Source organism: Chiloscyllium punctatum, chromosome 8, assembly GCF_047496795.1.
Source record: "Chiloscyllium punctatum isolate Juve2018m chromosome 8, sChiPun1.3, whole genome shotgun sequence".
Classification (NCBI taxonomy): domain Eukaryota; kingdom Metazoa; phylum Chordata; class Chondrichthyes; order Orectolobiformes; family Hemiscylliidae; genus Chiloscyllium; species Chiloscyllium punctatum.
In genome coordinates this window covers 128,749,199-128,766,505 of record NC_092746.1, presented here as the reverse complement: position 1 = coordinate 128,766,505, position 17,307 = coordinate 128,749,199, and the positions used below count along the sequence as shown (strand labels likewise).

General features: G+C 45.5%; 1 protein-coding gene across 1 annotated transcript in view; it reads right to left on the bottom strand.

Annotated features, from left to right (window-relative positions):
- LOC140480296 (uncharacterized) overlaps window positions 1-17,107 on the bottom strand; it is an 86,529-nt gene extending 69,422 nt beyond the window's left edge. Inside the window, exons 1-4 of the mRNA XM_072575000.1 lie at window positions 17,027-17,107; window positions 10,145-10,274; window positions 6,032-6,225; window positions 5,249-5,358 (exon numbers count right to left, since the gene is read on the bottom strand). Of these exons, the coding sequence (XP_072431101.1) occupies window positions 5,249-5,358; window positions 6,032-6,225; window positions 10,145-10,242 (402 nt within the window). The 5' untranslated portion in view covers window positions 10,243-10,274; window positions 17,027-17,107. The remainder of the gene's footprint in view (window positions 1-5,248; window positions 5,359-6,031; window positions 6,226-10,144; window positions 10,275-17,026) is intronic.
- Between the last annotated feature and the right edge of the window lie 200 nt (window positions 17,108-17,307).

The window sequence follows — 17,307 nt, the reverse complement described above, 5'->3', positions numbered from 1 at the left end:
TAATTTGAATCGGTTTTCCATATTTTAGCTTTCAGAAAGAGATGTTCATTACATTTACACTCACTCTCATTGTCTCTTTTACAACCCTTACCCCCTCAAATCACATTTCTATCTCCTTTCAGTTCTAAAGGGTGAGTGATATCACAAATGATTAACTCTGTTTAGACAATAAGACGATTAGATATAGGAGCTGAATTAGGCCATTGAGTTTGCTCTGCCATTCAATCATGGTCGATTCGCAACTCAATTCACCTGCCTTCTCCCTGTAACCTTTGACCCCCTTGATAATCAAGAACCTATCTATCTCTTTCTTAAAAACACTCCACAGCCCTTTGCAGCAAGGAGCTCCACAGATTCATCAACCTCTCACTGAAGAAATTCCTCATCTCAGTTCAAAAGTGCTGTCCTTTCACTCTGATAAAATGCCTTTGGGTCTTAAGTCTCTGCTACTAATGAAAACATTTTCTCCACGTCCATTCAGGCTTCTCAGTATTCTGTAGGTTTCAATCTGATTCCTCCACTATCCTTCTAAGCTCCACTGAGTACAGACCCATCACAAACTTGAGCAAAGGATCTGGAGTGATGTGGAGGCCGGACCAAGTAAGGACAGCAGATTTCCTTCCCTGAAGGACATTAATGAATCAGATGGATTTTTTGTTTGCAACAATCATTGATCACTATCCTTGAGACCAGTTTACAATTCCAGATTCATGAACGGAATTCCAATTCCATGATGCTGGCAGCATCTGTGGAGAGAAAGCAGAGTTAACATTTCAGCCCCAGTGACATCCATTTCTGATGGGTCTCTCCACAGATGCTGCCAAACCAGCTGAGTTTTACCAGCACTTTGTCTTTTATTTAAAACAAAAACATACTTGCTACAGGAAGGTTTTCGGGTGACCCATGAGATCAATTCCTGCAATGAGGGGGCTATTCTATGAGGAATGATTGAGGAGATTGAGTCTACACTCTGAGATTTAGAGGAATATAAGGAAATCTTACAGAAAATAAAAAGATTCTTGACAAGAAGAGATGCAGCTTCCAACCATGGGAAATTTAAGACAGGAGATTCCTGGATTGACCTGCAAGTGTGGGTTAAGGCAGAGATAAGGCAAAATTTCTTCACACAGAGGAAGGTGACTCTTTGGAATCCAGATAGCAGCACAGGGATAAATCTGGAGCATACTGTGCAGAATCTTATCTGGCACACAGGAAGATGGTTGTGGTTGTTGGAGCTCAGTCATCTCAGCTCCAGACATCTCTGCAGGAGTTCCTCAGGATAGTGTTACAGGCCCAACCTCCAGTTGCTTCACCAATGAACTTCCCTCCATCATAAGGTCAGAAGTGGGGATGTTTGCCTCCGATTACACAATGTTCAGCACCAATTGCGACTCCTATGATACTGGAGCAGTCCATGTTCAAATGCAACAAGATCTGGACAATATCCAGGCTTGGACTGACAAGTGGTAGACAATATTCACACCACACAAGTGCCAGGCAATGACCAACTCCAACAAGAGAGAATCTAACCACCACCTTTGATATTCAATGGCATTGCCAATACTGAATCTCCCACTAACAATACCCTGGGGGTAATCATTGATCAGAAACTCAACTGGACTCACCAGTTTCCTCCTAGAGTCCATACATGTGCAGGTTAGATGAATTGGCCATATTAAACTGCCCAACGTACAGGGATGTACAGGCTGGGTAGATTAGCCATGGTAAATGTGGAGTTACAGGGATGGTGTGGGTGGTTTAGGATGTTCTTCAGAGGGTTGGTGCAGGCTTGATGGGCCGAATGGCCTCTATCTGCACTGTGGGGACTCTATGATTCTATTTAAAAGCAGGGCAGAAGCTAGGAGCACTGCAGCAAGTAACTCACCTCCTGACTCCCCTAAGCATGTCCAACATCTACATGGCACAATTCAGGAGTGTGATGGAATACTCCCCACTTGCCTGGATGGATGCAGACAAAGCTGTTCACGCTTGATTGGCACAACATCCACAAACGTTCACTTCCTCCACCTCCAAAACTCCATAGCAGCAGTGTGTACCATCCACAAGAGGCACTGCAGAAATACACTAAGGCTCCTTAGACAGCACCTTCCAAATCCATAACTGCTGCCATCCAGAAGGACAGGGCAGCGGATACATAGGAACATCACCCCCTGCAGGTTCCCCTCCGAACCACTCTTCATCCTGACTTGGAAATATATCACCATTCCTTCAGCATCACTGGGTCACAATCCGAGAATTCCGTCCCTAAATTCAATGCATAGCAGATGGACTGCAGTTGTTCAAGGCGGCAGCTTACCATCACTTTCTCAATGGCAACTAAGGATGTGCAATGAATAGTAACCCAGTCGGTGAGATCCACATCCATGAATGAATAAAACAAGATATTCAAGACAAAGGTTGACAGATTTCTGAGCAGCTAATGCCTTATTCAGTGATAGACAGGTTCCAAAGACCAAATGATTTGTCGAGCTCCTTTCTTATGCTCGGTCTTGTACAGGAACTCTAGTATGTCGGATGGGGCAGCTTTTGTGCAATGTATACAGGAGGGTTTTCCAACACAGTATGGCGAAGGGCTGATAAGAAGGGAGGCCACACTGGATCTGGTGCCTGGTAATGCACCAGGCCAGGTGTTTAAATTAGTGGTAGGTGAGCATTTTGGAGACTGTGACCATAACTCAGTTACGTTTGGTTCAGCAATGGAAAGGGATAGGTACATGCCACAGGGCAAGAGTCATCAATTCAGCAAGGGCAATTATAATGCGATTAGGCAAGACTTAGGATGCATAGAATGGGGTAGCAAAATGCAGGGGATGGGGACAATCAAAATGTGGAGCTGGTTTAAGGAACAGATATTGCCTGTCCATGTTAGGTATGCCCCTGTCAGGCAGGGAGGAAGTGATAAGGTAAGGGAACTGTGGTCTCCCACAGAAATCACATCTCTTGTTACGAAGAAGAAGGAGGCGGCTTATGGGACGATGAGACGAGATGGTTCAGATGAGGCGATGGAGAGTTACAGATTAGCTAGGAAGGATTTAAAGAGAGAGTTAAGAGCAAAGAGGACATGAGCAGTGTTTAGCAGGTAGAATAAAAGAGAACCCTAAAGCTTTCTATAGATATGTGAGGAATAAAAGGATGACTAGGGTAGGAATAAGACCAAAGACAGAAGTGGGAAGTTGTGTGTAGACCCTGTGGAGATCGGAGGGGTGCTAAACTAATATTTTTCACTGATTTTCACTCAGGAAAAGGATGATATTGTAGGGGAGAAGAATGAGATATGAGATATGAGACTAGAAAGGATCGAGGTTAGTAAGGAGGAGGTTTTATCAATTCTAGAAGGAGTGAAAGTAGACAAGTCCCTGAGCCGGATGGGATTTATCCAAGGATTCTCTGGGAAGCTAGGGAGGAGATAGCCTTTGCCTTTGATATTTGAGTCGTCATTGTCTACAGGTTTAGTACCAGAGGACTGGAGGATTGCAAATGTTGTGCCCTTGTTCAAGAAGGGCAATAGAGATGACTCAGGTAATTATAGACCAGTGAGCCTTATTTCTGTTGTAGGAAAAGTTTTGGAAAGGATTATATGAGATAGGATTTATAATCATCTAGCAGGCAACAATTTGATTTCAGATAGTAAACATGGTTTCGTCAAGGGTGGGTCATGTCTCACAAACCTCACTGACCAATTTGAGAAGGTGACCAAGCACATGGATGAGAGGAGGTCAGTTGACGTCGTGAACATGGACTTCAGTAAAGCCTTTCATAAGGTTCCACATGGTAGGCTGTTGGATAAAATGCAGAGGCACAGGATTGAGGGGGAGTTAGCAGTTTGGATTAGAAACTGGCTTTCTGAAAGAAGGCAGTGAGTGGTGGTTGATGGAAAATATTCAGCCTGGAGTCCGGTTACTAGTGGTGTGCCACAAGGATCTGTTTTGGGACCACTGCTGTTTGTCATTTTTATATGTCATTTTCTATGCAGGCATAGGTGATTGGGTTAGTAAGTTTGCAGATGACACTAAAGTTGGTGGAGTGGTGGACAGTATGGAAGAATGTTTCAGGTTGCGGGGGACTTCGATAAACTGCAGAATTGGGCTGAGAAGTGGCAAGTGGAGTTCAATACAGCTAAATGTGAGGTGATTCACTTTGGAAAGAATAACAGGAAGGCAGAATACTGGGTCAATGAAAAGATCCTTGGTCGTGTCAATGTGCAGAGGGATTTTGGAGTCCATGTATATAGATCCCTGAAAGTTGACACCCAGGTGGATAGTGCTGTTAAGAAGGCATATTGTGTGTTAGGTTTTATTGGTAGAGGAATCGAGTTCTAGAGCCGAAATGTCATGCTACAAATATACAAAATGCTATTGGGGCCTCACTTAGAATATTGTGTACAGTTTTGGTTGCCCCATTACAGGAAGGATGTGGAAGCATTGGAAAAGGTGCAGAGAAGGTTTACTTGGATGTTGCCTGGTCTGGATGGAAGGTCTTATGAGGAAAGGCTGAGAGACTTGAACCTGTTCTCATTGGAGAGAAGGCGGCTAAGAGGGGATTTGATAGAGACATACAAGATGATCAGAGGATTAGATAGGATAGACAGTGAGAGTCTTTTTCCTAGGATGATGGCGTCAGTTTGTACGAGGGGGCATAACTACAAATTGAGGGGTGATAGATTTAAGACAGATGTCAGAGGCAGGTTCTTTACTCAGAGTGTGGTAAGGGCGTAGAATGCCCTACCTGCCAACGTAGTTAACTCAGCCACATTAGGGAGATTTAAACAATCCTTGGATTGCTGTGGGCTTGTGGCGCAACAGGAACACGTCTGACTCCAGATAAGAAGGTTGCGTGTTCAAATCACCTCAGTCTCACTGTGCTTAATTGAAGCTCAATTTCTTTTACTGGGTGGCTCGTTGGTCTAGGGGTATGATTCTCACTTGCCAACGTTAAGTACATTTAAGTTGTCATTGGACACGCATATGGACGTACATGGAATAGTGTAGGTTAGCTGGGCTTCAGATTGGTATGACAGGTCGGCGCAACATCGAAGACCGAAGGGCCTGTTCTGCGCTGTATTGTTCCATGTCCCATGTTCTTGGACAGAGATTTGTTGCTTTCAGAGCTAGGGAACTTCTGAAATCGATTTCATGCTGGCCATTCACTGCTCCATCATTTTCTTAACAAAACCTTTCAGCGTTCCTCCATTAAAGCATTTTGAGAATTCACTTTCAAACAGATTTACCATGAAGTAAAATTCAGAGTTGGGCTGACGGACTCTCTCCCCTCGGTCCACTTGAGAACCCTGCGGATGTCCAAACGTCACTGTATCACCTTCCTTCAGGATGACGTCACCTAAGGTCACAGGAGGCAACAGTCATATTTACAGAGTCAAACTTTCACGTCTGCCTCCTCCCTCTCATTTCACTCCACCCCAGCAGGTCAGGGAAACAACTCTCAAACAAGACTACTTGGATATAGATCCCAGGAGACGGTTTACTGGACAAATACAGGGAATGTACGGTATTATGAGGAAAGGTTAGACAGGCTAAGCCTGTATCCGCTGGAGTTTAGAGTGTCAGTGGTAACTTAATTGAAATATACAAGATCCTGCGAGGACTTGACCAGATGGACGTGGAAAGGATGTGTCATCATGTCAGAGAATCTACAACTAAATAAAACTGTTTAAAAATAAGGGATTGAATGAGGGGTTTTTTTTTGGTCTCAGAGAGTTGAGTGTCTTTGGAATTCCCTTCCTCAGTGTTTGTAGAATCTTTAAATATTTTTAAGATAGAGGTAGATAGATTCTGGATTACCAAGCAGTGAAAGATTATTAGAATATGCAGGCATATAGAGTGGAGGGTTAAAACTAGATCAGCCACAATCCTTTTGAATGGCACAGCCAAGCGGCCTACACTTGTTCCTTGTTCATATCACTGTATAAATTTAAAAAGTTTAAAAACTAAAGGACAATGAGTTTCAGATCCTGGCCTGCCCTGATCTCTGCACCAGGTAGAAGTGCACTCACTATTTATGCGGCAGTCATTGATGTAAACTCCAGAGAAGCTCGAATCAACTAGCCGGTGCTGGTTATTCTGCGGTGAACGGATAATCCGGGCGTGGGTCTTGGAGATAGTCCTGCGCCTTGATTCCTTGGCAGCACTCAGGACATAATCGACGACATCACCATTCCTTCCAATCAGAGTCACTCGCTTTCTGAAGCTGGGCCAGGTGGTGTGGGGGAAGGAAGAGTGATAGGAGATGAGATTAAAATCTGATATTGCGTGATCAACATGCAAGAGAATGGCCAAGGTGAGGCTATCAAATCCTAGATCTGGGCATCTTTCAACCAGTCAACTTTCACAAAGAGTGCTGTCTCCTTACAGTCCACTCAAGGATCAGGCCTCGCTTTAACCAGGCTGGCCCACAGGGCCCGGGCCTCGCTTTAACCAGGCTGGCCCACAGGGCCCGGGCCTCGCTTTAACCAGGCTGGCCCACAGGGCCCGGGCCTCGCTTTAACCAGGCTGGCCCACAGGGCCCGGGCCTCGCTTTAACCAGGCTGGCCCACAGGGCCCGGGCCTCGCTTTAACCAGGCTGGCCCACAGGGCCCGGGACTCACTTTAACTAGGCTTCCTTTCACATCTCAGGTCTTACTCTGGCCCACTCTGCTGCCGCTGGTCATCTGACATACCCTCCCAGAGGACAACCTGTCTGCCCAACACTAACAGAAAAACAAACAGCCTTTTGCTCCCAGAACTGGAAGACTCATTTATGAATCTACCTCTTACAGTCTCGAAATATCTTTTAAAATAAACAAACAAAGTGATCAAGGATACAGGAAACAACAATTTGAATTCCTTGATGAGTTTCTCTTGGCATTATTTGCTGCAGAGAAATGGTTAGGGAGATTAACATCCAAATTTTGAGAATCTCCAGAGAGGTCATGAGCGGATCAGAAACTCAATGTTACAACATTCCATTGTGATTAATTCACCCCACTTGGCCTCCAAGTGTCCGATCCCTATATTAATCAGATTTTCTGACAGCTGTCCAAAGTTATTGTTCACTTTAATACTGAACATTTTTTAGCACAAAACTGGATACGCTGGTTCCAAGCTAAGATATGGTGACTGCAACATAAACTAGCCTTAGTAACCGATGGGAAAACAATCAAGGTTTTTCTGCATGCGTGTTTGCGCTTGGCTGGAAGTGGGACAGGCACACTTCATTTCAGGCACAGTCATGACAACTATCTGCCAGATTCAGAAAATCTTTGGAAAAGCACAGACTATGAATAAGAAACATCCTTCTCTGTAACTGATGCCCAGCTGACAACACATAAACAGCGAGAGGGAAAACGAAAAGAAAGAAAAGCATCCTACGCACTGAGCTTTTCCTCTTTTAATTTTAATTTTAATTTTCTCAGACAACAGAACCACAGAAATTCACCGTTACCTGACAATCTCACAAGCAGTGCAAAGATCTGAATGTGATCCAGGAAAATAATTGATAAACTTGGCACCTCTAAAGGGTAAATTCCAACATGGACTGTTTGAGCTGCAGGGTTTGCTTCTCTGTGAATGGTACAAACGTTACTCTGTATCTAGCCCCATGCTGTCCCTGTCCTGGGAGTTTTTGATCGGGACAGCGTAGAATGAGCTTTACTCCCATATCTAAATTTGTGTTCTATTTATTCTGCTCTAATCATCAGACAAGCAGACTGACAGATCAGTGGAGGGATCGCCAGATCAAAGGCAGACAATTCTGAGGTAAAGCTCAGTGTTGACGGAAACAAGCAGCAGCGTTCCACAGATCAAGAAAAGATAAATACTGCGGATGCTTAACTTGAAATAAAACAAAATGCTTGAAATACTCAGCGGGTCTGACAACAAAGTTAACAGTTCAACACGGACATGACATCTTCTGTAATCAAGTAACAGATCCTTGGGATTTCAAGGGGTTAACAGTGCAGAAACACGAAGAAAAGCTATTGCAGGTTATTCTCGAGCTATCAATGCAATGGAAACAAGTGAAGGGCAATCCCACTGAAATATCCCACCAAACCCTTCCTATTCGTACACCCAACCAAATGTCTTTTAAATGTTGCAATTGTACCAGCCTCCACCACATACTGAGGCAGCTCATTCCATACATGTACCATCACTGTGAGAAAAAGTTGCCCCTTAGGTCTCTTTTATATCTTTCCCCTCTCACCCTAAATCTAGTTCTGGACTCCCCCACCCCAGGGAAAAGACTTTGTCTATTAATCCTATCCATGCCCCTCATAATTTTATAAACCTCTTTCAGGTCACCCCTCAGCCTCTGACACTCCAGGGAAAACAGCCCCAGCCTGTTCAGCTTCTCCCAATAGCTCAAATCCTCCAACCTTGGCAACATCCTTGCCAATCTTTTCTGAACCCTTTCAAGTTTCACAACATCTTTTCGATAGGAAGGAGGCCGGAATTACACACAATATTCCAACAGTGGCCTAACCAAAGCACTGTACAGCAGCAACACGACCTCCCAACTCTTGTACTCAATACTCTGACCAATAAAGGAAAGCATACCAAACACCTCCTTCACTATCCTATCTACCTGCAACTCCACTTTCAAGGAGCTATGAACCTGCCCTCCAAGGTCTCTTTGTTCAGTAACACTCTCAAGGACCTTACCATTAAGTGTATAAGTCCTGCTAAGATTTGCTTCCCCAAAATGCAGCACCTTGCATTTATCGGAATTAAACTCCATCTGCCACTTCTCAGCCCACTGGCCCATCAGATCAAAATCCTGATATAATCTGAGGTAACCCTCTTCGCTGTCCACAACACTTCCAACTTTGGTGTCATCTACAAACTTACTAACTATATCTTTTATGCTCACACCCAAGTCATTTATATAAATGATGAGAAGTAGTGGACCCAGCACCGATCCTTGTGGCACTCCACTGGTCACAGGCCTCCAGTCTGAAAAACAACCCTCTACCACCACCCTCTGTCTTCTACCTTTGAGCCAGTTCTGTATCCAAATGTCTAGCTCTCCCTGTATTCCATGAAATCTAACCTTCCTAACCAGTCACCCATGGGGAATCTTGTTGAACATCTTACTGAAGTCCATATAGATCACATCTACCGGTCTGCCCTCATCAATCCTCTGAGTTTTTGAAGAAGTACAATCAAGTTTGTGAGATATGATTGCCCATGCACAAAGTCATGTTGACTATCCCTAATCAGTCCTTGCCTTTCCAAATACATGTACATCCTGTCCCTCAGGAATCCCTCCAACAACTTGCCCACCACCGACGTCAGGCTCACTGGTCTATAGTTCCCTGGCTTGTCCTTACCACCCTTCTTAAACAGTGGCATCACATTAGCCAACCTCCAGTCTTCTGGCACCTCACCTGAGACTATTGATGATATAAATATTTCATTAAGAGGTCCAGAAATCACTTCCCTAGCCTCCCATAGAGTTCAAGGGTACACCTGATCAGGTCCTGGGGATTTATCCACCTTGTTTCCTTGACAGTCTCTAAATACAACAGGTCGGAACAACTTGTCTTTTCCATTTGCCAATGTGACTTGATGCTTCACCCACTCCAACCCTGAATCACTCAATGTCCCATAGAAAGCATTCTATATCTGGGTACATCACAGCTTGGTATGGCTACTGCTCTGCCAAGGAACATAAAAAGGTATAGAGAGTTGTGAACACAGCCCAGTCTATCACACAAGCCAACCTCTCATCCATTGACTCCATTTATACTTCTCGCAGCCTCAGAAAGGTAGCCAAAGACCCCCTACATCCCAGTTATAATCTCATCCAATCTCTTCTCTCAGGCTGAAGATACAAAAGCTTAAACACATGTACAAACATGTTTAAGAACAGCTTCTTTCCTGCTGTGATTAGACTGCTGAATGGATCTGTCAAATTTCAAATCTCACATTATCTTGCTTTTTGTGCACCTTCTTTGCAGCTGCTAACTTTGTATTCCTTGTTCTGTTCAACTGCCCTATGGTCTTTGTATGGTATGACCTGTCCATAGTGCACACAAAACAAAACTTTTCACTGTACCTAGGTACATGTGGCAATAATAATAAATCAAATCAAATCACAGCCCTTCCTGATACATCGGCATGTAACTCACTCAATCAAATTGGCGATGTCTGGGAGTGATGCTCTACGTCCAATCCGTCGAAGATGATACTGTGGAAGGCCATCACTGTTAGTTCGATGGGGTGGCATATTCAGTGGTCTGCTTGTACCCACGTCTGGGCCTGAAAAGAAAAAGACAAGGATAGGAGGAGACTATTCAGCTCCTCAAGCCTGTTTTGTCAATTAGACCACGGTTGATCTTTTCCTCGACCCCAGCTATACACTTCTGCTCCAAACCTCTCGATTATTTCAAGCCAGTCCAAGCAATATTCATTTCTTTTTGCAACCCCAACAGCACCCGCCAAAGAGAATGTTCCAGGTTTCCCTCCACCCCCTCCTTTCTGAGAAGAAATGCTTCCTGACATCAGTCCTGCTCAGATAGCTCAGGTTTTGGACCCTCTCCACGAGAGGATTAGCAGATGGAGTTTAATTTAGATAAATGCGAGGTGCTGCATTTTGGAAAGGCAAATCAGAGTAGGACTTATACACTTAATGTTAAGGCCCTGAGGAGCGTTGCTGAATAAAGGGACTTAGATTTAGACTGCAGATTTAGTTCCTTGAAAGTGGAGTCACAGGTAGATAGGATAGTGAAGAAGGCATTTGATATGGGTTTGCCTTTATTAGTCAGTGCATTGAGTATAGAAGTTGGGAGGTCATGTTGTGGCTCGACAGGACATTGGTTTGGCCACTTTTGGAATACTTCATTCAATTCTGGTCTCCCTGCTGTTGGAAGGATGGTGTGAAACTTGATGGGGTTAAGAAAAGATTAACAAGGATATTACCAGAGTTGGAGGGTTTGAGCTGTAAGGAGAGGGTGAACAGACTGGGGCTATTTTCCCTGGAGCATCAGAAGCTGAGGGGTGACCTTATAGAAGTTTATAAAATCATGAGGGGCATGGATAGAATGAATAGTCAAAGTCTTTTCCCAGAGTAGGTGAGTCCAAAACTAAAGGTCTCAGGTCCAAATTGAGAGAAGAAAGATTTAAAAAGGGATCAAAGGGGCAACTTTTTCCACACACAGGGTGGTGCATGTATGGAATGAACTGCCAGAGGAAGTAGTCGAGGCTGGTACAATGACAACATTTAATACGCATCTGGATGGATACATGAATAGGAAGAGTTCAGAGGAAATGAGACTAGATTAATTTAGGATATCTATATGAATGGGACAAAAAAGTCTGTTTCCACGTTGTACAGTTCCATGACTCTTGTAGATGGATTCTCCATGTATATCTTTTAATCATTTTGAACACGTCAGTCAGCTCACTGCTTATTCAACAATACACAGGAAACAAGCCTCAACTCCATAATTCAAAGTTTGGTAGAAGATTTGTAGCTCGGGTGCTCGTTGTTGTGGTTCTGTTCGCCGAGCTGGGAATTTGTCTTGCAAACGTTTCATCCCCTGTCTAGGTGACATCCTCAGTGCTTGGGAGCCTCCTGTGAAGCGCTTCTGTGCTGTTTTCTCCGGTATTTATAGTGGCCTGTCTCTGCCGCTTTCGGTTGTCAGTTCGAGCTGTCCACTACAGTGGCCGGTATATTGCAGGTCGATCCTGGACCCAATATACCGGCACTACAGTGGACAGCTCGAACTGACAACCAGAAGCGGCAGAGACAGGCCACTATAAATACCGGAGAAAACAGCACAGAAGCGCTTCACAGGAGGCTCCCAAGCACTGAGGATGTCACCTAGACAGGGGATGAAACGTTTGCAAGACAAATTCCCAGCTCGGCGAACAGAACCACATCAACTCCATAATGCATCATAACAATTTAACTCTCTTTACCATGGGATCATTCTAGTTCGGCACTTCCTCTTAAGGTCAATCTGTCATCTCTGACCTATGATGCCCAGAACAGAACCCGCATACTCCTGCTAGAGTCTGATCAGAGATTTGAATATAATTGAAGCTTCACTTCCCCCAATAAAGGCCACTACAGTATTTGCCTTTTCAATGGCTGCGGTTATCTGGCAGTTATGTCTCTCTCCCCCTCCACAGATGCTAGCTTCTCCCCACTCAGAAACTACTCTCCGTTCATCTCTCTCAGAATCAAATTTCTCACAAAACTCTATCTGCTACTCCTTGGCCCATTCTCAGATCCTCCTGTTACTGTTCATAGACTTCAGTTCTGCATTTAACACTATTATTCCTCAGCACCTGATTGGAAAGCTGAGTCTTCTGGGCCTAAATATCTCCCTGTGTAACTGGATCCTAGACTTCCTGACTGGGAGATCTCAGTCAGTCCGGATTGGGAACAGCATCTCCAACACCATCACACTGAGCACGGGGGCCCCCCAGGGCTGTGTCCTCAGGCCATTGCTGCTCACCCTGCTGACACACAACTGTGCAGCAAGGCACAGCTCAAATCCCATCATCAAGCTCACTGATGATACGTCTGTAGTGGGTGTCATTAGCAGGAACGCGAGTCAGCATACAGACAGGAAGTGCAGCAGCTAACACACTGATGCAGAGCCAACGACCTGACTCTGAACGTGGACAAGTCGACTGAGATGGTTGTTGACTTCAGGAGGACATGGAGAGGATCATCAGGGTCTATCTCCCCTCCATTGCAGACATTTACACTACGCGCTGCACCTGAAAGGCTAACAGCATCGTGGAAGACACAACACACCCCCCACTCAAACTCTTCTCCCTCCTGCCATCTGGCAGAAGATACCGAAGCATTCGGTCTCTCACGGCCAGACTGTGCAACAGTTTCTTCCCCCAAGCCATCAGGCTCCTTAACACTGTACGATCGGATTCTCTTCCAACTGAAACTCTTTGCACGACTTCGAATTGCTGCTAGGACAATGTCTATTATTTATCATTCTGCTATTACACTGCACTTTGTGTGGTTTACACAGCTTATGCACTTATGGCCGTGTACGAATGTGTAGTTTGTGCTGTCTATGTAGCACCCTTGGACCTGGAGGAACGCTATCTCATTTTACTGTATATGCCAGAAATGCCAAATAAAAGTTACTCTACTCTACTCCTTACTGGGTCTCTTAATGTCATCTGACCTGCAAACGAGATGACACAGTTCTGTGTTTCAACATTCTTACGTTTTTTGTGAAAAGCTGAAATCCCTGTAGTGATAGATTATAATAGCAGGGGTTACGTTGACACTGTACAGGACTTTGGTTAGGCCACAGCTGGAATACTGTGTGCAGTTCTGGTCACCAGGTTACAGGAAAGATGTGGTTACACTGGAGAGGGTGGAGAGGAGATTCACCTGGGATCGAGCAGTTTAGTTGGAAAGAGAGGCTGGATAAACTCAGGTTGTTGCCTTTCGCACTGGGAGGTTTGAGGAGGATCGGACTGAGGTGTATAAGCAAATTTTGAGAAGATTTGTAGCTCAGGTTGAGGTTTTGGATGTAGGTTTGCTTGCTGAGCTGGAAGGTTCATTTCCAGACATTTCGTCATCATACTAGGTAACATCTTCAGTGGGCCTCAGGCGAAGCACTGCTGAGGTGTATAAGGTTATGAGGGGCATGGTCAGGGTGGAGAGGAAACAGCTATTATTCTTAATTGAACAGTCAGTTAGGAGGGGCATGCTTTAAGGTGAAAGGTTTAGAGGGGATTGGAGGAAAAGTGTTTTCAACCAGACACTGATGGGAATCTGGAATGCACTGACTGTGAGGGTAGCAGAGGTAGGGAAACTCACAACCGACACATGAACAAGTACTTGGAATGTCATCGTATTCAAGGCTATGGGCCAAATGCTGGAAAGTGGGATAGTACATACGGTGGTGGGTTTTTTATGTGTTGGTACTGTCTCGATGGAGAAAAGGGCTTTTTCTCCCAACTCATTCCTGAGGGGTGGGCGTAACTAGCTTGGCCAGCATTTCTTCAACATCCCTAATTGTCCAGATGACATTTAAGGTCAACCACATTGCTGTGGGCCTGAAGTCACACGTAGGCCAGACCAGGTAAGGACAGCAAATTTCCTTCCCTAAAGATTATTAGTGACCTAGATGGGCTTTTCCCCTGACAATCAGCAACAGTCATGGTCATCGTTATACCCTAATTTCCAGATTATTACTTAATTCAAATTCCATCACCTGCTTTGGCAGGATTTGAGCCCAGATCCCCTGAACATTACCAGAGTCTCTGGCTTTATCGTCTAGGGATAATACTATTAGGCCATCGTCTATTCCCTCTTTTGCACTCTCTGACTTTATTATGATTCTCTGATCGAAGGAATCCCATGTCACATCTCACCATTCGCAAGATTCCGAATCATATAGGGGATCATCTGGATCCTTCATAGCTGTACCAACTCTGTTCAAAACCTGTCCATCTTTGTGACACACAAGCATTTCTCTTGCCCCGAAAACCCTACAATCAGGTCTTCCTAACATTTATCTCCAGTTGCCTCTTGAAGACACCAATGCAATTTGATCCCATCTCCCTTTCAGGCTTTTCAGGTTGTGTTCCAAAGCCAACAAGCCTTCCTGCAAGTGAAGGGATATCTTAAAAACCTTGAGTTGTTTCATTAATCATTTTAAAATCATGTTTGCTGAAGATCAGTGGAGTGGCAATAGAGCAGGAAGTTGCCAAAGGATACAGCTGGATACAGATCAGTTGCAGATATGGGCCAAGACATGGCAGATGGAGTTTAATGCATCTGCCATGTGGAGGGTGGCACGGTGGCTCAGTGGTTAGCACTGCTGCCTCACAGCACCAGAGACCAGAGTTTGATTACACCCTCAGGTGACTGTGTAGAGTTTGCACACTCTCTCCGTGCCTGCACCGATTTCCTCCAGGTGCCCTGGTTTCCTCCCACAATCCAAAGATGTGCAAGTCAGTTGAATTAAGTCAGTTAAATTGGCCCGCAGCGTTAGGTGCTTTAGTCGGGGTAAATATAGAGTAGGGAAATGGTTACTCTTCGGAGGGTCAGTGTGGACTTATTGGGCCAAATGATCTGTTTCCATACTGTAGGGAATCTAATCTAATCCAGGTCAGTGCGATGTGCTGCACTTTGGGGATCAAATATTAAAGAAAAGTATACAGTTCACAGCAGGACCCTGAAAAACATTGGTGCACAGAGGAATCTTGTGGTTCAAGTCCATAGCTCCCTGAAAGTGGTCACACAAGTAGGTACAGTGGTAAAAGGTGGTACATGGCATGCTTGCCTTTAATGATCACAGAATTGAGTAGAAGAGTTAGGATGCCACATTGTAGCTTTAGAAGACTTATGGTTAAGCTGCACTTAGAGTATTGCATTCAATTCTGGTCACCATCAGGAAGGATGTGGAGGTTTTGGAGAGGGTGCAGAGGGGTTTAACAGGTTGCTGCTTAGATTAGAAAATATGAGCTGTACAGAGAAGCTAGAAAAACTCAGTTGTTTTCCCTGGAGTCTGAGGGGAGACTTGATAGAAGTCTATAAAATTATGAGATGCATAAATAGGGTTGACCATCAGAATATTTTTCCCCAAAATTGAAATATCTTATACTAGGGGGCATGCATTTAAGGAGGGGGAACGTTCTAAGGAAATGGGAGTCTAGAACACGTTGATGGGGTGGAGGCAGATAAGATGGGGGCATTTAAGGGACATTTAGATAAGAACATGATTATGCAAGGAATGGAGGGACCAAGGGCAGGCAGAAGGGATTAGTTCGATTTGGTGTCATGTTCAGCACAATATTATGGGCCAAAGGCCGTTCTGGTCCTGTACTATTCTAAGAAGACTGACCCTCGCCAGTGGAACAGTATCTCCTTACTCTCACAAAACCATTCACAATCTTCAAAACTTCTTTTAAACCTGCTCCTTAGCATCATCTCCAAGAAGATTAATTCCAGCTTCCCCACATTAATTGATGATTCTGATTCTTTATCTTTGTGTAAATATCCTTTGTGACCTCCAAGGCCCTGATAATCTTATTCTCCCTAATGTGTGCTGCCCAAAACTGACAACAATAGAGTATACTTTCTTAACTGGGACAGCCACCTTCAAAAATTCCAACTCTTTTGCAAACCCACACGCTGTGGTTTCTTTCAAATCCTGCAAATGATCCCCTGTCGCTGAAGCTCACTGAGAATGTTCTGGAAGCCAACATTGCATCACCTGCACCAAACCAAAGTCCAGGAACATCAACTGAGCATCCCTGCCCCCAGGTCACTGCACATCCTACTGCAAACCCCAATCACTGCCCAGGAACACTACCCTCACCTGCCCTCAAATCCCCTCTCAGAGACACTACACCTATCTGGTGTATTTTCCCTTTTTCTCACATGAATCTGCGCCCCAGGCACATCACCCAAAGGGAGTATCCCATCAGAGTCCACTCACCTAAATACACTGTCTCTCCCTGAATAACAAATCCCACCCCCAGGGGTATTGATCCCACAACAACCCAACCCCCTCCCAGGGAATACACAGCCCTGCTCCCAACAAGGGCAAACCCCCACCCCCAGGGGGTACTGAGCACCCCCCACCCCAGCAGGTTGTCACCCATGATCAACCCTCCCCCACCAAGGAGCCCCACTCCCCAGGGGTATTCACATCGCCTCAACTCAGAGCCCGACACCAAACAGGTAGTGATCTCTCCTCCCAACAAGGCCCCACCTCCAGGGATACTGATCCTGCCCTTCACTGGGATCCTCACCCCCCGCTGCGGGGTACTGACCCCTCCCCTCCCCTCCCCGGGGGCATTGATTCCTCCACCCTCCACAGGGATACCCCCCCCCCACCCCCCGGGGTATTGGTTCGTCCCTCCCCTCACTCTCAGGGGTATTAATTCTTCCCCTCACCCCCTCCTTTCCACCCCACCCCCATCAGCTGGAACCCCGCCCTGCCCTTGCCGCAATGTGCTCCCAATCATTGGGCTCAGTCTCTTTTGACTAGGCCGCACCGCCCGCCACGCGGTACCTACGTTCCTGAGCTTGAGCTCACAGAGACTTAGACTCCGATAGCTCCACCATCGTCGCGAGACTGGCCCAGACAGTCTTCCCGCCCAGGTCCCCTCAGCTCTGACACCGAACTCCTCTGTCCCGCCCATTTTCACCTGCCCCGCCCATATCCACCTCGGTTCCGCCCCCAAACTCCTCTGTCCCGCCCATATCCACCTCAGCTCCGCCCCAAACCCCTCTGTCCCGCCCATATCCACCTCAGTTCCGCCCCCAAACCCCTGTGCCCCGCCCATATCCACC